This window comes from Vipera ursinii (genome assembly GCF_947247035.1).
Source record: "Vipera ursinii genome assembly, chromosome: 4".
NCBI classification, from domain to species: Eukaryota; Metazoa; Chordata; class Lepidosauria; order Squamata; family Viperidae; genus Vipera; species Vipera ursinii.
In genome coordinates this window covers 58,439,380-58,463,727 of record NC_139514.1, presented here as the reverse complement: position 1 = coordinate 58,463,727, position 24,348 = coordinate 58,439,380, and the positions used below count along the sequence as shown (strand labels likewise).

The 24,348-nt window shown below is 35.4% G+C and overlaps 1 protein-coding gene across 2 annotated transcripts in view; it reads left to right on the top strand.

The window, feature by feature from the left end:
- The window catches only part of USP9X (ubiquitin specific peptidase 9 X-linked), a 108,938-nt gene extending 95,668 nt beyond the window's left edge, over positions 1-13,270 (top strand). For both annotated transcript variants that reach the window (XM_083362657.1, XM_083362656.1), the window contains 7 exons: positions 1,820-2,005; positions 4,343-4,563; positions 5,717-5,805; positions 7,034-7,190; positions 7,483-7,695; positions 9,051-9,146; positions 11,465-13,270. In XM_083362657.1, coding sequence (XP_083218783.1) covers positions 1,820-2,005; positions 4,343-4,563; positions 5,717-5,805; positions 7,034-7,190; positions 7,483-7,695; positions 9,051-9,146; positions 11,465-11,599 — 1,097 coding nt within the window. In that variant the 3' untranslated portion in view covers positions 11,600-13,270. The remainder of the gene's footprint in view (positions 1-1,819; positions 2,006-4,342; positions 4,564-5,716; positions 5,806-7,033; positions 7,191-7,482; positions 7,696-9,050; positions 9,147-11,464) is intronic.
- The last annotated feature ends 11,078 nt before the right edge of the window (positions 13,271-24,348 follow it).

Below are 24,348 nucleotides of genomic sequence, written 5' to 3'. Positions count from 1 at the left end.
AATTTTCTGTTTCTTTCTAAAAGAAATTAAACTAAATGTTCAGACAATTTCATTTGATTATGCCGTATTATTCCCTGTTTCCTTTCCCTCTAAAATAACCTAATCTCATCTAAATGTTCATGCCAGTTTTTATATAGCCCATTGGGTATTGCAGACACACTTTTTTACAGTGAAAACTGTGGTTTTTAAGTTATCTTCTGGAAATTCCCTCCAATTCTTCAGTGAAAAAAATCAATAGGGAGGCTTCTTTGGAATATGCATTACATATATATATATATATATATATATGTAATGCATATATATATACATATATATATACACACACACACACACACACACATATATATATATATATACATATATATATACATATACATATATATATATATATATATATGTGTGTGTGTGTGTATATATATATATGTGTGTGTATATATATATATATATGTGTGTGTGTGTGTGTGTGTGTATATATATATATATATGTGTATATATATATATATATATATATATATATATATATATATATATATATATATATATATATATATAATGTTTTCTGAGGTTTTCGCGGGTGTTCGTATGTGGATCTTTGGTTATTCGGGTTTTTCCCCGCGTAGAACTAAAGGTGTAGGGGCGATGTTTCAATGGAATCCCATCCGTCATCATCAGGCTGGTTGCTTCTGCTTCCTTCTTCTGGGAGAATCCTTCTGCTTTGAATCCAAGGGTAGAGGGAGTACTAATATTTTCTGAACTTTAAAGGTGGGGTAAAAAGATCTGTCAGAGCTGGAACGCTCCGAGTTGCATTGATTAAACAATATCACCTATTGGGATCCTGGAAGCCTACCTTTTCTGTAACAATGCCTGCCTTCTGGAATGAGGTTCTTTCCCCCCCCCAAAAAAAAATTTAGATGGCACCCACTCTTCTGGGATTTCAAAGGGCTTTTAAAGCCCTGGCTCTTCACTCAAGCCTTCGGAGAGGACAATAGGTGCTCCTTTCTGTTCCCCTCTGCCATCATTGTATCTTTTGTCGCAAGCTGTTTTTATGAATTCTGTCTTCTTTATTTTTTTTATGTTTTAAGAATTGTAAATCGCACAGTCGCTGTAAGTTGAATGGGGTGGAGTATAAATGTAATTGTGTGGGGGTAATCTGCAGTTAGATGTACAGTCTTAAGACTGATGGAAACTTGATTCAAGTCCTAACCAAGGACCTAATAATATTATTCAGTTTTTATGCAAGCACATTTGGTAAAAGGCAAATAAACTCTTAACTGGATACTCTTTTTAATGAAGGCAAAGCAGAAAAGTCAGGGTACTTGGAGATAAAGGAATAAAGAACCTTGAACCTTCACAGGTGGACCTGGTCTTTTGCACTTGACACTCTATTATATCTTACTGAATGAGAAAGATTTGTTTGCTGATTTGAATGACTTACTGGTGGTGATGGATAACTAAAAACTCTCTGGAAAGGTTGAGTTTTGGTTGATGTATCTTAATTTCTTGACATATGTATGGATGTAATTTGCAATTGATTTCTTCTGGGATGTCTTCTTGACATGGTACTCTAATTGATAGTTTTCAGATTTCCATGTAGTCCTCATTCAAATGCTAATTAGATCTGATCGTGCTTTTTTGGAATCTGCTAGAGTCAACTAGGTGTTGCTGCCTGGTTATATTCACACTTCTATTTTTTTCCCCCCAGACATGATCCAGTGATTGAATTATGATATATATAGTGGGGGGTTTTGTACATAATATTTTGATAAAATATAATTAGGTTTTTCTAACGATTTTTCCCTTTTATCATCTTTCCATTTAGGTGTAGCAGAGAAAACACAACTTTTAAAATTAAATGTCCCTGCAACGTTTATGCTTGTGGCACTGGATGAAGGCCCAGGTCCTCCAATTAAATACCAGTATGCTGAATTGGGAAAACTATACACTGTGGTGTCCCAACTAATCCGCTGTTGTAATGTGGCATCACGAATGCAGTCTTCTATTAATGGTACTATTTTTCAGTTTACAAAAGAATGTATTTAGCCTGAAACCTGTGTGATGGAACTTGGATAAACTGCTATATAATAATGAAAAAATTAATATATTCTGTACTGATAAAGAGGTGAGAGGGATCAGGCTCTGCGATGCTTTCTTCGGAATCAGCATGAATCAATTTGAAGTAGGAAATGGAACTTTTAGTTCCTAGATTTGATTGCATTGTACAACAGGGCTTTTGATGAAGGCTCCCATGGGGCACGTTCTATCTTTGGAAGAAGTACTAACTTTTACTTTAACATCAGCTTCCTTGTGTTAATTTCAGTGCCATAATTTGAATTATACTTTTAAAGAAAACTCCTATTATTAAATTTGCTATTAGAATAGAAATCAATGCCAGTGGTAGATAAAACTTCCGTTTACTGTTGTTTTAACAAAGTTCTCAAGTAGCATAACCAAATACAAGGTAGTTCCCCAGGTGCAAACATTTATTTAGTGAGTTTTCACAAAAAAACTAATTAATTCAGAAAGGGCACCTACATTAGAAATTCAAAATTGCGACCAAAAAGAGGCTTCTGTAGTCATGTGACTTAGATTAAGGCTCTGCTGCAATCTGACTTGCCTGGGCCGTTTGGGCCTACGAGAAACCAAAAAGGCTGGGGCTGGTTTGTTTTTGCTTTTGCTGCAATCTGCTACCGCCTGGGCTGGAGTGCTACCGTAGAATTACTTCTGTAAGTATTTTTTTTAAAGAATTGTTAATCTATAGTGCTTGCAAACAAACAGCTTGCAAGCTCTTTGGGAACCGTTCTGCTTTTTAAGTGCTGTATTTTGCAAACTATTGTTATTTGCAAACTATTCAGCTTTTATTTTGGAGATTAGCGTATGTTACCGTAGTTTGTGGGTTTTAAGTTTAAATCGCTTCCAGAAGTTGTGGGTGCCCCATCACTGGAAGCTTTTAAGAAGAGATTGGATAGGCATTTATCAGAAATACTGTACTCTCTTGTGAGAGGAGCGGGTTAGACTAGATGACCTCAAAGTCCATTCGATCTGTTACTATTGCAAGCTGAGAGTTCTGCAGATCCCTCCCCTATCTCTCTCTGGGTGCCTGACTGGAGGCTCTTAAGCTGGCAAGTGGTGTTTTTTTTTTAAAAAAAGCAATGGCTCCACCTATCCCCTCTGGGCAGCTGAAGATGCTTGAGCTGGCTAGCAGCAGTTGTTTTTTTTAAAAAAAATAACTTTAATGGCTGCAAGCCCTGCTTGGAGGCGGTTTAGTTCCTAAGCCAGCTCACCGAAAATAGCTGATCAGCGATTGGCAGGAAACGCTCCCAGTTCAGTTAACATGGCAGCTATCTGAGGAAATAGTAAGTCAGATCTTTGTTCATTCAAAAACCCATTTGATTTAATGATTTTAAAAATTTGTAAAATTGAGTCTTATTCATTTCACGAGTTTTTTTTAATTAGAAGCCTAATGGCCAGACTTCATTAGATTCATACCTTGAGAAGCTAGCTCCAATATGAGAATACTGCAGCACTAAAAAAAAACAACCCACCACATTCTGGAATGACATTTTATATAATCAACTGATATTGATTGTGTAATTGCTACAGCTTCAGTTAGATATGTATCTTTGGTACAGTGTTAGGTCTAGGTCAGGGATAGGCAACCCTGGCTCTTTGATAACTCGTGGACATCAACTCCCAGAATTCATAAAAGAACCAAGGTTGCCTACCTCAGGTCTACATCAATCTTGGGATAACAACAAGAATAACATCATCATCATCATCATCATCATCATCATCATCATATAACAACAACAATAACGTTGGAAGGGATCTTGGAGGTCATCTAGTCCAACCACCTGCTCAGGCAGGAAACCCTATACCATTTCAGACAAATGGCTGTCCAGTCTCTTCTTAAAAACTCACAACTTCTGGAGACAGCTTGTTCCACTGATTAATTGTTCTAACTGTCAGGAAATTTCTCCCTAGTTCTAGGTTGCTTCTCTCTCTGGTTGGTTTCCATCCATTTTATGGTCTGCAGGCCACACCCGGTCCACATCTGGCCCTTTGGCTGTGTCTGTCTGACCAGCAGTGATGGTGGGTAGGGAGGCAGCAGGGGAGGAATGGCAGCCCTCCACAACTATCCCAGTTTCTCATGTGGCCCCTCGGGAAAATAAATTCCCCACCCATGATCTAGGTGAACACCTATACAAGAGTTTTCTGTTAATCAGGAAATAAGTATGTTTGTGTGTTGGCATGGGTTTTAAAATTTAACGTTATTAATATATTTCAGGAATTTATATCATTAAGAGCAAAAAAATAAAAGTACTACATACTTTTCTTTTTTTAGGTAATCCTCCACTTAGCAATCCATATGGTGACCCTAATTTATCACAACCAATAATGGCACTGCAGCAAAATGTGGCAGACATTTTGTTTGTGCGGACCAGTTATGTGAAAAAAATTATAGAAGATTGTAGTAATTCAGAAGAGACTATCAAACTATTTCGTTTCTGCTGTTGGGAAAATCCTCAGTTTTCATCTACAGTTCTCAGCGAATTACTTTGGCAGGTAAAAACAAAAAAAAGCAAAGAAATGCATCCTATGGAAATGGCTTTGTCATATCATTGTTAGTGATACATATACGATTTGATTCATATCCGTTTATATTTGCATAAATATAAATATATATAAATATAAATATTTGCATCACATATCTCAAATATATTTCCAAGACAAAATGGCTCCAGCATATTAAAGCAAGTAATTAATAGCAGAATTGAAGTTTCTGAAGCAGCTCACAGGAATTGGTTTGTTTTATGTCTTTTGTTGCATTGAACTGTAAGAACCAAGTTTTACTCTTGAAGAAACAACTTCAGTGCATGGGAAGCAATTCATAAATAGTTTTCAGGCAGTTTAATTCACACTATATAGCAAAACTCAACAGACAAAAGGATTTTACATGAGACAACCATATTTCCACAGTGCTTTACTTAATTTGTATAATGAAGTTATTACATATATGTTATGCATTAAAATGATACTTTTCATTGTATCTTCATGCACATGAGCTAAATTGCTGTAATAATGAATCTTTATATCTAATGTAAATAATGGAGACCTTCTCTTTTCAGTCAATCATTTAAATCAAGGTTTCACTGTACTGTCAAAACAAAAGCCATAGTTAGTTTCAATGTAGCTGCAGTTTTTGGTTTGATATTGCAGTATGGTAGACTCACAAGTTGGTTCTTCTATATTTTATTTTAATTGTTTTCTAAAATCAGAAGCCATCGTCATATATTAGTAGAACTAAAATATGAATGTGAGGGAAACAGAATTCCCCAAATTTTTGATAATAGTTTCAATATTAATACGAACTAATCTAGTGGGAAAGCATAAAACTTTGGAAAATGCTTGTGTATTTTTTGGTATTTTTGTTCTAATAAAGAACGCTCCTGGAATTCAGTGATTGTTACATACACACACACACACACACACACAAATATAAATGTTTACACATGGACATATACATACCTAGACTCACATAGAGGCATATGCAGATGAAGAGTAATTAATCATTTAATTATAAAAGCCTATTTAAAAGCATTTTCCCAACAGTTTATGTTATGACCTAAAAAGGTTCATAATACTAATTCATGATACATACCATTGGTGATATATGCTTGAATTATCAGAAGTTGTATGTAAATATTTTCCTTTCAAGGTTGCATATTCTTACACATACGAACTTCGACCTTATTTGGATCTACTTCTCCAAATCTTACTAATTGAGGATTCTTGGCAGACTCACAGGTTAGCATTGGAGATTGTTGGTCTTTTCTTCTATTTGAAAATCTACTAGAAGCCTAAAACTAATTATTAACTTGTCTAACAAATGCAGATTCTACTTCTGTAACAATGTAAATTATGTATTTAGCAAGAGATATTCAGCTGATGATGGGGCACACTATTGACCCCCCCCCCCCCAAAAGGACCAGTTAATTGGATGGGCTTTATTCAAAGTCAGACCAATTTTGTTCATTTATAATTGAATGACAGATTTGAAATTTATGCATTTGTACTGTGGGGGATGTAATAGATAATTATATTTTTAAGAGAAAATCGGTTTCTTCTTCCACCATGACATTTAAATATTTTATTGGTAAAGTATAACAGCTAGAAGATGTGACAAAGTGAAACTGAAAATATAACATTGCTAATAAAGAACATACAAAAGAGTAATTAAACTAAAGATACATCCATAAAGTAGTAGCATAGAGCTAGCTCAACCTTTTAACGCAGGGGTGTCAAACTCACCACATCATGTGATGTGTTGCAACATATTGCGATTTCCCCTTGCCAGAGCTGTAGTGAGTGCACCTTTTGCGTGACGCATTTGGCCCGCAGGCCAGCAGTTTGACACCCCTGCTTTAATGTATCATTAAATCTAGCTATATAGATCATGTATTGCGCCATCTTCTCATTTTTAATAGTGTACTGTTTCAGTACAATGATATTTATATAATAGGTATTTAATACTCTGCTATTTAGATGCCTTAATGAATATTGATATTCTATCAATATTAATTACACTTTTAGATATTAATGTTATAAGCATTATGATTTTTGTTGCTGCTTAAGTTTGCCCTCTGCAATTATCTTCCAAGATATTCTGTGTTCTCTTTATTATATAACAGAAGTTTCTAGTAATATTAAGAACGTGATACTCATCCACTGTGTTCAATTACAAAGCTGTTTGCTATTTTTTAAAACAAATTACAGAAGAGTGACGAAAGATGATTTTGATGAATCCTTCCTCCTTTTGTAGCTCAGAATATTAATTCAAAATTGTTACGAAGAGGAAGTTACATAAATTTGCCTTTGCTGAATATCAGTTCTTTCTTTGTGAAAGAACAACACTGGGTCTAGTTCAGAGGAGAACTTGGAAAGGAATAAAACTACCTTTTTATAATAGAGATAGTTATATAGATTTTCAGTCTTTGTGAAATTCTGATCTTTTGATTTTTTTGGGTTCCCTAAGGATTCACAATGCACTTAAAGGAATTCCAGATGACCGTGATGGGCTATTTGATACCATTCAACGATCCAAGAACCATTATCAAAAAAGGGCTTACCAGTGTATAAAGTGTATGGTGGCTCTCTTCAGCAACTGTCCTGTGGCATATCAAATTTTACAGGTAATTGCTTTGACATTTTTGGTTGTGTGGTGCTGATTGAAAACAAATATGGATTGATGGAGATCTTTTTTGAGTCACAACTGAATTCTTAAGACTTAGAGAATAAACTAGCTAAATCAGGTTATTATTTTAGTGAAATACAGTATCAATCCTACCTCCACACAGAAAGACCATTTTTAGTATTTTTTTTAATTCTCACTCATGAGCAAGAAGCAATATATTAAAAGCTGTATGGAATAGAAGAGTTGGAATGATTCTTCATATCTAGAATGACTTCATTTTATCTCTACAGAGTAATGGAGATTTGAAGAGAAAATGGACCTGGGCAATAGAATGGCTTGGAGATGAGCTAGAACGTAGGCCTTACACTGGCAACCCCCAGTATACATACAATAACTGGTCTCCACCAGTACAAAGTAATGAAACATCAAATGGTTACTTTCTGGAAAGATCTCACAGTGCAAGAATGACTCTTGCAAAAGCTTGTGAACTGTGCCCTGAAGAGGTGAGAAATCTAATGTTATTTTGAAATTAATTTATACACAGATAATCTTATCACAAAATAGAATTACAGCTTATGTATAATAGATACATGGATTGATATTTTGATATGACCCTTTTAATAGGAGCTTTTAAACCAAAATTTTATAGTTTATTCTTGCAGTAAGTTAATGAAGTAAATTTTGATTGGGTTAAATCTTGAAAAATAGCTGATGACTTACATGTTAACATTGGATAGAAAATATTGATAATAAAGGCTATATTATACCAAGCTGTTATTTTCCCTTCGTACAACATATTAAGGAAAAAGTAAAGAGAAGTCACTTAATCTTATATTTCCATTATTTTCCAAGTTCTACTCTTAACTTTAAGCATCAGTTGTTCTCTAAATTTGCAATTTTGATTTCTTTGATTTCATCAAGATTTCTTCATACTATAAATTAAGCCATAGTGGAGTTCAAAGTTTTGAACTTCTATAAATCATAATATCAAACATATTGAGAATGCAATAGGAAAAGAAAAGGCATAAGAGAGCTTGTGACATTCAACCAGTGAGTTTCAGTTATTATCAAGCCCAGTTTTTATGTTCATGATTATTTTCTTTTCAGAATAAAAACCCAGTTTACCATTGAGTTGTCTTGTATCACACACTTTTTATTTAAAACATAAACTGAGAGCCAAAGTCAGTGCATTGGACTTAATATTCCATTGAAGGACTAACTCAGCAACCATTGGAAGTTCTGACCTGGCCCTTTGTTACTCCAGTGCTGCATATGCATAGTCGAGTGTGAAAATAATCCATTTAAGCAAACATTTTACTTGTTAGTAATCAATAAATATTGAATTACACCTAGTTGTCTGAAGCTCACTAAAACAAGTAAATTGTATATTCTTGCTAGAATAGATGATAGGGCAAAAGTCAGCATAGTCAGACAGGTGTGACTCCAGTAGAACAGAGCCTTGCAAATATAGTGAGAGGCAGAATTTTCTATTTTCTCCTTTATTAGGAATACTATTGTACACTACAGAACCTCACAGTGAAGAAAATGTAGACGGCAAAAACATAAAACTAGTGGAATGATGTTTCTATGGGTCTTAGATTAGTGGCAAGTGGACTGCAGATGTTAATAGACCAGAATGTTAAATACATACGTATAAAATTTCCTTTGAGAGTGATACATACACAAAAATGGAATGACTTCATTCTGCATTTGGTAATTTAAAAATTACTAGATCTATGAGTTAAAATGTCTGTACTGTGTAAGCTTAACAAATGTGTAGGAAAATAATCATTTTTAAATAAAAAAGAAACAGATAAAGATTTTGCCAATGTCTTAATGGAGTGAATTTCATTTCTAGGAACCAGATGATCCAGATGCTCCTGATGAGCATGAATCTTCTCCACCAGAAGATGCTCCATTGTACCCCCATTCACCTGGCTCCCAATACCAACAGGTGAGCAGAGATAAATCTTAAAAGAGAATTTGTTACTTCAATATAGCATTGGTGAATGGCAGCTCCATTCTTTCTAACCACAGCCAGCCAAAAAAAAAATGACTTTGCATATAACAGACTTTTGGATACTGTGCAAACATTTGTTGATGCTTGCAGGACAATTTTACAAAGCAAATCTAAATGCCTCAGAATATCTAAAACTATACATTTTGCATGAAATGACTGCTAATAATATTAGATTAGCACACTCCAAATGTTTTAGTCTATAATTCTCAAATCATTGATTATGTAAATTGTAGCTTGCAGAAATTGCTGGTAAACATATGTTAGGACCTGATTGCCAAACATAGTGCTGATGTCAGGGCCAGCTCTAGATAGTTTGGTGCCTTAGGCCAGGGCTTTTCAACCAGTGGTATGGGTACCACCTGTGGTACATTGGCCCCTGGCAGATGGTACGTGACCATCCTAGAAAAGTAGCGGGGGAGGGGAATGAGCTGAACCGGTAGCAGCACCGCACCACCCTGAGCGAGAGATGGCTGGAACTGCAGGGCTGTCAGGCCTCATCGGAAGCGCCAGGATCAGCGCTTCTTCAGGGTTAGGGTTAGACAGGAGTGTCACTGCGTGTTTTTTTTTTAGTTTTGCCAGCTTCTCTCATTTCTGTCTGTACATTTTCCCCTGCTCTTTGCACCTGTGTTACTACCACCGGGTGGACAGGCAGGTGTCTGGCTCGGCTGTGGCTTGGAGGGGCACTTTTTCAGTACCATTGTAACTTCAAAACAGTCACTAACCGAACTATTGTAAGTCGAGGACTACCTGTACTTCATCACTTTTTTTTTGTCATCAAGTTTTTGACACCTTGCTAGGCGACTGGTGGTACTCAGAAGTTGCCATATCCTAAAAGTGGTACAATGGGTGAAAAGGTTGAAAAGCCCTGCCCTAGGCCAGGGGTCCCCAGCCCCTGGTACATGGATCGGCACCAGGCTGCAGCATGCCAGAAACTGGTCCACACAAACAAGCAAAGTCCCATCCATGGGATGCAGGCAATACATGAAACCACATACCCTCCAGTCCACAGAAAAACCTCTCTCCACGGAACCGGTCCCTGGTGCCCAAAACATTGGGGACCTCTGCCCTAAACAAATAATCTGGTGCCTCCTGGTTTGGCTCATCTTCCAATTTCCTTAGGAATTTCAAAAAGGCACATTTTTCTTCTCTTCAAGTTTTTGAGATTTACATTTATGATTTTTAGCCCTAGACATTTTTTTTCCTTTTCTCCAACATTTCATCTTATTACACTAGGAAATTATACTAAACGTTCAAGTATGTGTACAAGCTCACATAGTGTGTGCCTTTACTTCTTTTTGCCTTTTTACTGCGTTTTTCAATTTGGTATCTGTAGGCTTGTACTTTCTTAGCCTTGTTCTCAAGCTAATGGGTATGCTTCAGTCAACACTTATCTGATTCACAGTTCATTTGCAATGCTATCTAAAATAGTTCAAGAATAATTTGTGTGGTGGATTTTGAATTATCAGATTTTTTAACAGGCATGAAGAAAAGAAATTACATTAAATGCAAGCATATAAAATTAATCTCTTGAATTTTATATGCTGCTAAAATACCATGCTATCTCTGCAAAATGAAAATCATGTTATTTGATATGAATTATGTTATAATAATTGCATTATTTTAATTTTTATTAACCCACTTGTTAAATTGATTAATATTGGTTTTTATTTGCCTTCATTTTGCTTTCTTTACTGATGTCTTTAGATGTAGACTCTGTTGTCACAAAATTAACAGTATTTTTTTTATTCATCACCTCCCTTATCTGTAAATACATGATTTATTCTCAAGAGATTGTTTTCTCTCTTCCAGACTTGCACATTGACTAATTTTTATTTCAATTTTAGGTTATAATTAATCCCAGTTTATAGTATGATATACAAATTCTTTAAATTAATTTAGTTAATACATATGATGTAAATTATTTTACTATGCTTAACTCAAAGACTACTGTGTCTTAGGGGCAAAAAATTAATCACAGCTTTCTTTAATAGATAATGCTACTACTTCCTCACCATTTCAATCCTGAATATTCTTCTTCCTTCTTTCCCAAGCTGTTTGTTTGATAGCATCTTTATTTTCCTTCAGATCTTGCATGTAGTTAGACAGTGAATCAACATTTTGGTTTCATTACAAATTATATTTTTGTTAACAGATAATTTTTTCTCTAGACTGTTACAAACTAATCTACCCAGCAGCTATTTAAGTAAAGAAATTGAAATAATTCTTCTTAAACTGTATTTTCCTTCTTACAGAATAACCATGTGCATGGACAGCCATATACAGGCCCTGCAGCACACCATATGAACAATCCTCAGCGAACTGGCCAACGAGCACAAGAAAATTTTGAAGGCAGCGAAGAAGTTTCACCACCTCAGACAAAAGAATAGTGAAAATGCACACAATTAACTTGCTCCATCAAGACTGTGCACCCAGGCCTTACAGTCCAACTTTTCTCTGTGTCTGGCTGATATTTAGAAAAACTATTCCTAATCAACATGGAGTGAAGAGTCTATTCACTGTCTTATCTGCAGAAAATTGCTGTCAATATATAACCTGCCTGCAGTGGAAAGTGTATAGTGTTTTGTAATAAATGGCCTGATGCTAATGTGTAAATGGCAAAGGTGTATATAGTATATTAATGTTTGACTGTTAATTCTTAAAACAAGAAACTTTTTTTGTCTTGAATGAGACTCACAGATCTACAACAATTAATTTCTTGATATATCTGCTGCGCTCTACAACCAGTGTTGCCTGCCTAATGGCAGTTAGATCAACTCAACTCCTTACCCTTGTCCCACCCAAAAAGTAAGCCTCTTCATGTCAACCAGAAAAATACTTTCATATAATTCTTTGCCACTGGAGTCCATTTTACTATGAGCATCATAATGACTGGTAATCTTTTAATTCTTTGGTTGATGTGGAAAATTGGTGATATACCTTGTTTCTAGGTCTTTTTCCATTGCCTTTTCCATTCTGGTATTAAGTTAATCACTTGAAGCTATAGTTAAGCTGTAACATTTAGCATGGCTTCATACCAAGTTAGAATAGCCAGTGAGGAAAGAAAAATTCAGTTGTCCAAAATGACAACTGTTATTTGAACCCTTTTCTTCAGACACCTGGGTTATAAAACAGGAAGGGAGGGTTGGGCAAAGTGGCCGATGGTTTTCAGTTGCACATATGTTCCTCACATCTGATGTTTGACAGTTCTGTCTCTGGATGGGGTAAAAGAACACTTAGTTTTCAGTAATAGGAAATTAAAAGATTTAAAACAAATATGCAAATTTTGCTATGCCAGGATGCCTGGAGCATAACAGACTGTATTTGGTGTGCTTGTTTTGTTTCTTCAGTAGAGCTTATTTGATAAAACTTCTAATACTTTCCTTTATACTGCACCGCAGTGAAGTGGAAGTCAACAAAATCACACAATACTTGTGAGTGCCATTGCACCAAGTTAACTTGCTGATTTTCTGCTCATGCACAATTCTACTTGGAAGGAAGAATTGTCTTAGCTCTATATCCATTATAAGAGAAATCTTAACGTAGGAGCAGGGTTTGATTATTAAAGTAAATAAACTACTGGTTAGTCAAATATAAACCCGAGGTATCTCTGTTCCAGAGTAAACATTTGTTTAAAGACTTCAAGGAACTCATCAGTAAATACTGTATTTAAATTAAAAATTGGTAACTTGAATGTGTGTAATTATTTTGGAACCTGTCAAAAAACCAAATACCCCTGCAAACAGATACAGCCCACCCTATACTATTTAAATATTTGCTGTTTTATTTTATAGAAATTATTTTGCTGAATTCACAAATAGAATTTGATTTAAGAAGACCATTTTTGTCCTGTGGTATGTGTGTGTGGTTTTTTTAAAAAACAGAATGCACAGGTAGTTGAATTCTGAGCACTATACTGAATTCTGGAACAAAAGTCACAGTGAGATTTGGTGGACATAAATTTGACCCTTGACAAAGAATAAAAAAAGAAACCTGTCATAGTTTCTTAATGTGACTATCTTGTACTTTTTGTATGTTTTATATATACATATATATTTAATGAGCACAAGCTTCCTGGTATTTTTATTAAGTTAATACAAACAATACTGCTTATCAAACTTAGGATTTATAGTTGAAATAAGTAAATTGAGGAAATCGCAGATTTCTTTTGCATTTAGTGTAACTAGAGTCTTAACACATTTTTATTCTAGGTAAAATGTTCACATTACCCTTCCAGGTTTGCTCTAATATACTTGTTATGTTTTAATAGCATTTTCTTGGATTGGTTAACAACATTTGACTGAACCTTTACCCACCTATTTGGGTAAATTTAGTACTAGCTTAAACAAAATAATACTCTTGATTTTGTATGAGAACCTCAAGCATTCCCTTGCTCCAGCACTGATGTTATTTCAAAAAACTTTTTGCCTTCCAAAACAAAGCAGTTATTATTTCAACCTTTGGGGGGGGGGGCGGGAAGCAAGTGTGACACAATTGTGGAACTTATGTTCACAATGCTATATGTTTTTACCCTCCATGGGGGAACATGTTTTAAAATGGGGTAGCAGAAACATGAGAATTTTTTAGGCAAAATGTCAGATTTATTCCTTTTTAAATGTTCTACATAGCAATTTATGCTTCCGTCAGTTATAGCAACAGCTTCAAAACTGTAATTTTATTACCTCAGTATTGATGGCACACAAGTCCTCAAAGTGCCTAAATGTTTAATTTTACTTTTCCCCTTACTATTGAATTCTGCTTTTTTTAATGGAAACTGCTGTAAAAGTTATTCACCTATTGTTAATCTTACCTTTTTAAAAAATAATTTTAAGGTTCAAACAAAAATAAGTTGAACAGCTATAGAGAAAAAAATGGCAATTTTCTTACAAGAATGTATTTATAAAAATAGCTTTCATTTTTATAGGACCAATTCTGTATGTGTGTAACTCTTTATCACTGAGCTCAGTGAATACTAAATGTTTTGTTTTAGTATTCTCACTGCTAAACTCTTAACCTAATCAAGTATGCATGGCTGCCAGCTTGCTGTTTTTTTAATGTATTTTTCACTTTGAAAGATCTTTTGAATGCCAAAAGTCACAGGAGCCTCATTCATTAAAAAAAAATAGTTTCTAGTCTTTAGCAGTTTGGGGGAAATAACGGTAAGCATGAATGCTATGTTCTCTGAAAACCAAACAAGAAGTAAAAAATATCCAAAATAAAATTTTAAATCTCATAATCCTTAAATTGCATAATGTAGTTTCAGTTTTGAGAATTAGCTTTAGAAATGCATGTATTGGTTTGATTTGCTTTTCAAACAGAATTAACTAGAAATAAACAATTATAAAGAATGTATATGTAGAGATAACTTTCTGAATGTCCTTTGTTCATTAGTGAATTAAAAAGAGTAAGTATTTGAAATAATTTAGTCAGTTTAGAGTTAAGAATAAAATAGTTTTTCTTCCCTCTTTTGGCACACTTTCTTATAGAAGCATACATGATCTTGCCACTGCCATACAGGCATTCTTAAATAAAGTTGCACTTTAAAAACAAGCTGCAAAATCTTTGTGTTAGGTTTCATGTTTCATGAAAAGCATATTCCCTAGGGCAGGGGTAGGCAACCTTGGCTCTTTTACGACTCATGGACTTCAACTCCCAGAATTCCTGAGCCAGCCGGCTCAGGAATTCTGGGAGTTGAAGTCCATGAGTCGTAAAAGAGCCAAGGCTGCCTACCCCTGCCCTAGGTGGAATAATCTGAAGAATTATCCCAATAACACTCCTGTGTGTCCCATTGAAGCTTGATTAAAATACTGTTTTGTTTTTCCGACAGTCCTAATGTTCACTGATCTCCGTGTACTGTTTATAAAAAAAATGGCAATATTACCAAATGTTATATGGCTAAATGTTTGTGCTATATAAAGTAGATTGTTATGGATATTGTTAACACAAATTGTGCTAGGGTTCACATTCTTAAAAACGTATTTTACCGAAAAGAAAAAAATACACCCAAGAAATTTCTGCAAGAAATAAATACTTAAGAAAAGTACAAACATTTTTCTCTCAATGGAGATTATGGCAATTTGAAGAAAAACATGACAGGACAGGTTCACACTTGTATGTGTACCATTTCATGACACTCATGTCAGGTGGTGATTTGTATGTTGTTGAGTCATAAATCAAATGTTTTGACTGAAACATTTGCAGTTTTGCAATGATTTCTTTCCTAAGAATGAACAAAGTTGACAGAAGAGGGATTCTGTCTCTTCCTGTTTCTTCTAATAGTCTATCCTGAACTCCAGAAGAGTCCTCTATCTGAATTGGAACAGTTTTCTCCTCTGTGTGATACTGTTCACCTTGAAGTTATCTTCTACCTCTAAGGAACTATTTGGGGGGGAATGGGGAGGAGGTAGCTGAAATTTACTTGTTTTCCATTTTCTTTCCTAATTAGTTGTATCAGATCAAGGGAATCTATCCCAATACAGTCAATAGAAGCAAGTTGCTACATGTTGAACTTGTGGTGTAGATTTAGCCATACATTTTTGGCTATAGGTTCTATCAGCTTTCTTTGGCTAGTTGGAACCATTTAAAGAGAAGAAAAGCTTTTCCTTATTTTAAATTTTGAAACGAAATGGATGAAATCTACACATTCTTATTAGTTTCTCAGCTTGCTTTCTATTTTTGAAATTAACTAGGCTTATTTATATCCCTGATTTGTCTAATTAAACATGGCTACAGCATTAATATTGTTCATTACATTAATCTATTTCTGGTACTTCCTATTTTTTGAGGAATTTTACACTGAATTTCACTTTTTTTTCCAAATCAAAATATTACATAAATTATGTATTGAAGTAGATTTGAATCACAATGGCTTCCAGGTGCCTAAAAATAAATACTTTTAGGTTAACTTAAAGTTATTGGTGACTTGCTCTACTACAAAACATGTACTTTGTAGTTAGGACAAGCCTAACTACGAATCAGGAAGTTACCTGTTTGAATTTCATTTGCTTAGAGCTCATTAGATAGCCTTGGGCAAGTTACTCTTTCAGCATCAGACTCTCTTATTATTGTACTATAGTCGTATGCAAAAGTGTGTGCATGTTTGGTCAAGTCATAGTAAAGATGAAGAGAGATTGAATTTTCAGCAAGACAGTGAACCAGAACATACCTCTGATTCAGATTTGTTTAAAATAGGTAAAAAAAATTTGAAATGGTCTTCAAACAATTTTGAAGATTGTTTCTGATTTAGAAATGTTATGCGAGGGAGAGAGAGGGAGACAAGGATCAAGCAAAATAAGATCCATTAACAACTGAAAGCTGCTAACTTCAGCCAAAGGACGTGTTAATGAGCACTGATGAAGGGAATATACAGGCTGCTATATTCACCATTTTCTCATTCTGATTCTGGTAAGCAACCACATAAAGAATAAATAGGCATTCAAACTTTAGAGTGATGTATTGAACTGTTACACTTAGAGCTATCAACTTCTGTTCATTTATAATGATCCAATCTACATTTTGACCAAGGGTACATAAACTTGTAAATAACTTACTTTCTGTCAGTGTAGTTATCACCTGCATGCAGTTGGGTTTCCTCTGTTTTTACTTTCTGATTTTTAATCTTTCTGTCACAAGTGCTTTTTTGGGACTAATTGCCTTCATCTATGTTCTACCCAATATCCCCTGGAAATACACTACCAAGGGCCGAGTCATTGATGGGTAGCAATTCCAATTGCTATAATGAAAATGAGTCTCAGTCAAGGAGATGGGTGTTGACTGACCTAAGCACAAATGTCAGATTGTGTGACAAGCAAATTATATATGTTTTATTTTCTATAGATCTTTAATTCATTTTGCTTTTTCTTGACAACGTAATTCTAAAATTTATTAAAATAGCGTTTGTTCCCCTCTCCTGCCAAACAGAATGATACCAAAAATATTTGCTTTGTTTTATTTTATATGGCTTAATTTTCTGTCCTCTTTAAAAAGAAAAATAATGTATTTTCAGGATTTTAGTATATTAATTTTTGGGACAAATTGGATGAATTTTTTACTGTTGTTTTGCTTTTCTAAAATACTATCTTTGGGTAGTTCACCCTTTTGTTCTTTTTAAAAATGCATCAGTTGCTCTTAGTGTAAACATCTAAATGTTCACTAAACTCATGCTGTACCTTCAAGTTTCTTTTCTTTTTTTTAATTTGAATGCTAAAGGATTCTGATTGTTGTTGCACATGTGCTTCCTGTATGCCTCTTTTTTTTCTATACTGGCTTTCCTCTAACAATAATGCAATGTTGGTTAATTTACTTTTTTTTCTAATTTCATGTCTGTTTTTTAATTTTAGAAAAATAATGTGTCGCTTTCAGTACAGTATTATGGTTTCGCTGACTTAAGTAACTTGAACAATAACAATAACTTAGCTCAGTAAAGTGCTTTCTATTGTAAGGCTAGCTTGAAAAAATGGTAAAAGATCATGGCTTCAGACTCTTACAAAAAGGCTAGGCAAAACTAATCATTGCAGATTAATTATAGATGTGAAAAGGAAGTGGCAGAACAAGAAAAGCTTTTACTGTTGTAGAAACAGTTATCTTTTAGAAAAGATTTAGCATCTCTTTATACATATTGGAATGCTTTGCATACAGAAATGTGGTAACTATTGGCTTTGTCATCAATATAGGGCTGCTCTGATGCCAGAAGGGCTAGTAGTCCAGTGGGTGTAAACTTGGATTCTCCTGCTACAAGTGTTTCTATGATTACTTACAAAGGACATAGGGGGAAATTAAGTAAAGAGCTGGAACTAAAATCCAATGGACGTGGCTATAATTTCAGTACGAATATGATATCCTTTTCTTTCTTTGGGTCTAATTATTCCAAATATATTGCAATATTTTTATTTTTAAATATTGAAACATTATGTTTTCTTTTTTACCCTGGGAACCAAATGATGGAAAGCTAAATGCTTTTCCACTAGTTCTTTTTTTAAAACCTTTTTACCTGACGAATGATTTAAGCTCTGATATTTTGTTTTTGTATTTAAATACATTTTAAATACATTGGAGCTAGATTTTATTAGTGTCTTCATAAATATTAATAAATATTCTGTTTTCCTAACAGGCATAGGTTCTTGCAGTTATAGTTGATTGTTCAGAGAATGCCGTCAATATTATTGACCAATAATTCTAAAAAGTCTGAAACTGCTGTTTTGAGCATTGTAACTTCTAATTTAGGGACGCGGTGGCTCAGTGGGTTAGGGCGCTGAGCTTGTCGATCAGAAGGTGGGCAGTTTGGCGGGTCGAATCCCGAGTGCCGCGTAACAGAGTGAGCGTCTGTTACTCATCCCAGCTTCTGCCAACCTAGCAGTTCGAAAGCACATTAAAATGCAAGTAGAAAAATAGGGACCACTACGGTGGGAAGGTAACAGCATACCATGCACCTTTGGCGTCTAGTTATGCCGGCCACATGACCACAGAGACGTCCTCAGACAAGCGCTGGCTCTTCGGCTTTGAAACGGAGATGAGCACCGGCCCCTAGAGTCAGAAACGACTAGCACGCATGTGCAGGGGAAACTTTACCTTAACTTCTAATTTGCAAGTAGCAAGTAATTTAATCCTCCAGATGTTATTCAATGGCAATTTTGGGACAGGACCAGCTCAGTGAAGAATGCCAAGAGAAATATCTGGAGGGCCAGAGGGTCTGCAACGTATCTGGTATGCTACTTTGGTTCCCGTGGGATGCAATTTCCCATTCCCCACCCTAACCCTGCCCTTCCAGATACTGCCCTTCCGGATTCCACTTGGGAGCAGGAACTTACATTGAGAAGGGAACTGCATTATCTCAGCACTGGGAGATGCTGTTTGGTTAAGGAAGGGACTAAAACGTTATTTCTCACCAGCTAGTTAACAATTTTGTGCCCATTCTTTTCATTAGCCCTGATGGTGCAGTGGTTAGAATGCAGAACTGCAGGCTATTTCTGCTGACTCCTGGCTGCCAGCAGTTGACTCAGCCTTCCATCCTTCCGAGGTCAGTAAAATGACCCAGATTGTTGGGGGGCAATATGCTGACTCTAAACTGCTTAGAGAGGGCTGCAAATTGTGAAGTGGTATATAAGTCTTAAGTGCTATTGCTATTAGCAAACTAATATAAATACTTCGTGTAAGACATTGGGGCTATATATTTCATTGTAAACAAAAGATAGCTTGGGTTTTAAATTGTATGTTCCCTCTGCGGTAAACTCAGTGCAACAAAAGCATATGAATTTCATTTGCATTTTTGAACAGTTTGCTGCTGTAGAATATTTTCTGCTTCATTATATTACTTATAATTTTAAATTTCCAGTAAAAGGGCTAAAGCACTGTAGTGTATCTGCAAATATGTTATTGCAGGATACCTCTTTGCCTCATACATGCACATATGGCACCAGACCTTCGAACTTTCCGTCGGGGCCTGAAGACCCATCTGTTCGAATTAGCTGGTCTGGCCTGATGGGGATTATGGGTTTTTTAATTGTTTTTAATCTGTATTACTGTTTTATTGGGCAAGGGTTTAATTCTTTTTTAATTTTTGTATAGTGTTTTTTGTTTTTTATATATGCCCTGTGAACCGCCCTGAGTCCTACCAAGGAGAAGGGCGGTATATAAATCAAATAAACTATAACTATAAACATATATACGTAAGTCAACGACATGAAATTAGTGTAACTTTATAAGTGCAAAGTAGTTAAAATTTTGCTAGCTGGGATAACACCACTTGAATTATTTAAGCGATACCAAATCTATAACTGAAATATGTCTTATTAATCCCCAAATGAGTCATCTTCTAAATTGATGAGGATCATAAAACTAGTCTAGATGATATTTGGTCTTTTGTAATTCTACAGCAAATTGGATTGGATAAGATTGTCCTGAATTTTTTGAAGTGGACTTGGCAAGTTAAAGAGCTGAATGTTAGCTCTTGTGACTCCTTAGACACCAGGGGCATGAAGAGATAGAAAATAATGAACTCTTCTTCAGATTGAAGGCAAGTCCAAGTTCTAAAAAGGTTTACATCTGCCAAAACTGAACAATTAATGGTAAGACCAATCTTCTATTATCAAATAAAATAGGTATTTGAAATGCTTGTAATTCATTTACATCATTCTTAAGTTTGAATATATATTATTACAGTACATTAATATATTACATATTACATTAACTTCTAGGGGAGAAAATTGAGGGTGGCCTTTAGAGAAATCCTGAGCAACAAAAAAGGGGTTGGATAGAGAAGAGATACAACCTTTCTCTCCCCATTAGATCTTTATCCAAATCAGGGTCTGGAGTTTAAAGATTGTGCAGATTAATATCATCCATGCTCCTCTACAGAAAGGGGATATTAAAAAAAGCCCAAGCATTCATCCATCTTCATCATTAATGAAAGTTAACTGTTTCTGAAGTTGTTAATTTCAGAATGTTGACTTCAACTTTTTTATGTATTATAATTGGCACTTAGTGTTGCTGGAATTTATGCTTTGATAACTCTTATCATTATGAAGCTAGGTTCTAAATGTGCCTTACAAATAGTTGCATCTTTTTTTTTATTTTGCAGTATTGCTGTTTGCAACATTAGAGGTGCAAAAACTAAAAACCATGAAACATATGCTTTGATTTAATGGATGCTATTAGGGACTGCAAACTGTTGCATGTGGATAACAACCATTTTCAATAGAGTATTTGAATATGGACAACTTGAATTCTAGGATGGCTGGAAAAGCAGGCATGGAAAAAAGGCACCAAGATTACTGGAAATCCAAGCCATGCAAAGGAAGAGAGGGATAAGGTGTATCAGTCTTTTCCTACATGCCCTATAACAGGGGTCGGCAACCTCGGCTCTTTTATGACTCGTGGACTTCAACTCCCAGAATTCCTGAGCCAGCATAGCTGGCTCAGGAATTCTGGGAGTTGAAGTCCACGAGTCATAAAAGAGCCGAGGTTGCCTACCCCTGCCCTATAAGATTACTCTAGGTGTTTTTTTCTTCATTCAAATTTCTGACCCACCTTGTGTTTGCTTAAGGTCCAAATACATTTCCCAGCAGCAACATAAGCTAGAAGTTACAGTGGAAGAAGGGGAAGATGATGAATAAAATGGATGGATGAGATTTAAAAAATTATATGTAGTCTTCATTTACAACAGTTCATTTAGTGATCGTTTGAAGTTACAACAGCACTGAAAAAGTGACGACTGTTTTTCACATGACCATTGTAGCATCCCCAATTCAGACGCTTGTCAGCTGACTCAGGTTTATGGCAGTTGCAGAGTCCCGGGGTCATTTGATCACCCTTTACAACCTTCTGACAAGCAAAGTCAATGAGAAAGCCAGATTTGCTTAACAACCATGTTACTAACTTTATTTCTGCAATGTGTTTCACTTAACAACTGAAGCAAGAAAAGTCATAAAATGGGGGAAAATTCACTTACCTATTTCACTTAGCAACAGAAATGTGCTCAATTATGGCCGTAAGTCAAGGACTACCTGTATAGCATTGAAATCTTTGGAATAGTACAGGTCAATCTGGTGAGCTTTTGTCCATAAATTCAAAATCTCATTCAGTGGTGTCTTACTACTCTATGTCAGTCATGCAATACAAGAATTGCAGACTTCATGGCATCCACTAACTCCATCTTCAGGGAAATATTTTTAAGATTGATGTCTACACAATTGCCTTTTAGTGCTTGCCTCAAATTTAGTGCCTTAAAATAAAAAATCTATTTCTATTTCTGTCAAGATAATAACACCCAATTAATCCCTGCCTCTTCCTTACAAGAGCCTATGTTGGACTTAGGTTTTGGAAATCTCAGACTTACAGCTTGGACTTGGAAATCTTTTTAAAAATATTCTAGAAAGGCAATGATGAAATGCATATGCATTTTTGCCCAGAAAATAATTTGGTACAAGGAGTCAGGTACATGCAAAAGAATCTTTTTTTTAAGCTATACGTAATTATTGCAGCTTTTTTGTTAACTTTAAATTATACAAAAGATTTAAAATTTGAAATGTTGATCTCAAAACTACAAATATTCTGAAATGTCCTCAGCTGAAATACTACTAACAGTTATTAGTATTTACTTATTGTGGACTCAAAGTGCTTCAGATTTGAAACACACTGCTAAATAATAGTTCTACTCCTAAGGGTGTGTGTGTGTGTGTGTGTGTGAAAGAAGCTAGAAAGCATGTGGCTTTCTTATGGGAGAAAAATGGGGTTTCTCTTGTTTTAAAAATGGGAAATAAGGAAATATTATGGAAATAAGCCTGTGCAGATTACGTTGGAATTGTTGCCAAGGAAAGAGCGTCGATATGTCTATGAACTTGAGGGAATCCTTACCTTTATATTAAATGAAATTGCTACTTGAGATAATGTAGTAACAAACCAGACTTTTCCTGTTTTACGTGACTGATTTATAATATATTTCTTCCTTGTTCTTGGGTAGATTTATTTGTATTTTGGTCTTTTGATTTCAAAATGGAGTCAAGAGGAAAAGGCCTTTGTCATGATGATGATGATGATGATGATGATAGGTCATCTAGTCCAACCCACTGCTCAGGCAGGAAACCCTATACCTTTTCAGACAAATGGCTGTCCAATCTCTTCTTAAAGACTTCCAGCATTGGAGCATTCACAGCTTCTGGAGGCAGGTTGTTCCACTGATTAATTGTTCTGTCAGGAAGTTTCTTCTTAGTTCTAGGTTGCTTCTCTCTTTGGTTAGTTTATGAAGTAGAACTAAGACATGGGAAGGAGTTGGTGTTTATACAGGTTAGGTCTCCTCTTAAGCAGAAGAAATTGTGTTCTTATCAGTTCCATGTTTATGTATCTTTGAATTTATAATGTCTGTCTGCACCAAGAATTATTCCATTCTGTATGACATCCCTTGGACCTTGTGTTGTTCCTTGGTTCCCAAAATAACTGTTTCCTTAGATGAAAAATAAGCTAGTCTCCATCCTAAGAGTTCTTATTTTCAGGAGAAATTTACCAACTGTAGAATATGGATAGCTATTATACTAGAATAAATTTTAAAGGTCACTTGATGCCCCAGTGTACCCTAAAAGATACTTCTGGATACCCCAAAAGTAAATTAGACATTCTTATGTGCAGTCAATTAGTAATGAATGCAAAATGCTGATACAATAAGCAGCTGGAATTCACAAAATGTATCCATTATTTATTGTATATTACAAAGCTATACTATGGCAAGCTTTTGAGTTTGGTATTTACAAGTATAGAGGACCACTCTTCTTACCAACCTTTGCCCTTTAACAAAAAAAAAACTTTAAAAATTGCATTATAACAAGGATCTACTCTCGTAGCAGGGTTTTTCCCAGCAACGTCTTGTTTACTTTCTTTAACAGCTGTTAAATGCTTCTTGTACAATACAATCTAGGCCTAGGCTCTCCTACACCATTTGTGAGCTGAGATTGACATCTATCTACCTATAGCTGTCAATCTCCCCCTCTCATCCAATTTCAGAATGTAGGATGGCTTACTGTGATTTTGTATTTTCCATAGAACATTTTGATGCATATATTAATTTCTTTTTAAAAAAATTATACTGCCCAGGATCACTACTTAGTATAATCAAATTACTCCCAAATGGCAGGGAATGAAGCTCAGCAGCTTTTACTGACAATACCCATTCAGCCCAGAAGTAATCTTATCTCACTCACTGGCATGGTGCTGGATTATAGGCTTCTGCCCTGAAAGGCAAACCAGGCAGTCTTCTAGACTAGTTTCTAGCTTGGGGTCCCTTTCCCAAATTACCTAGAAAGTTGCTGGCTGGATATCTGTAATAAAAGCCCTGTCCTTTTCTCCAACGTGCATCTAAATTTCACATTTCATGAATTTCACTGCAACAGTAACGCAAGCCCGAAAAGGGAAGGAAGGAGGCCCCAGGATGTATCCCTACTTTGTTAGCAGAGAACTTCAATTCAGCATTGCTTAGCTCGCTGAGCTTGTTGATCAGAAGGTCGGCAGTTTGGCGGGTCGAATCCCGAGTGCCGCGTAGCAGAGTGCGTGCCTGTTACTCGTCCCAGCTTCTGCCAACCTAGCAGTTCGAAAGCATATAAAAATGCAAGTAGAAAAATAGGGACCACTACAGTGGGAAGGTAACAGCGTTCCG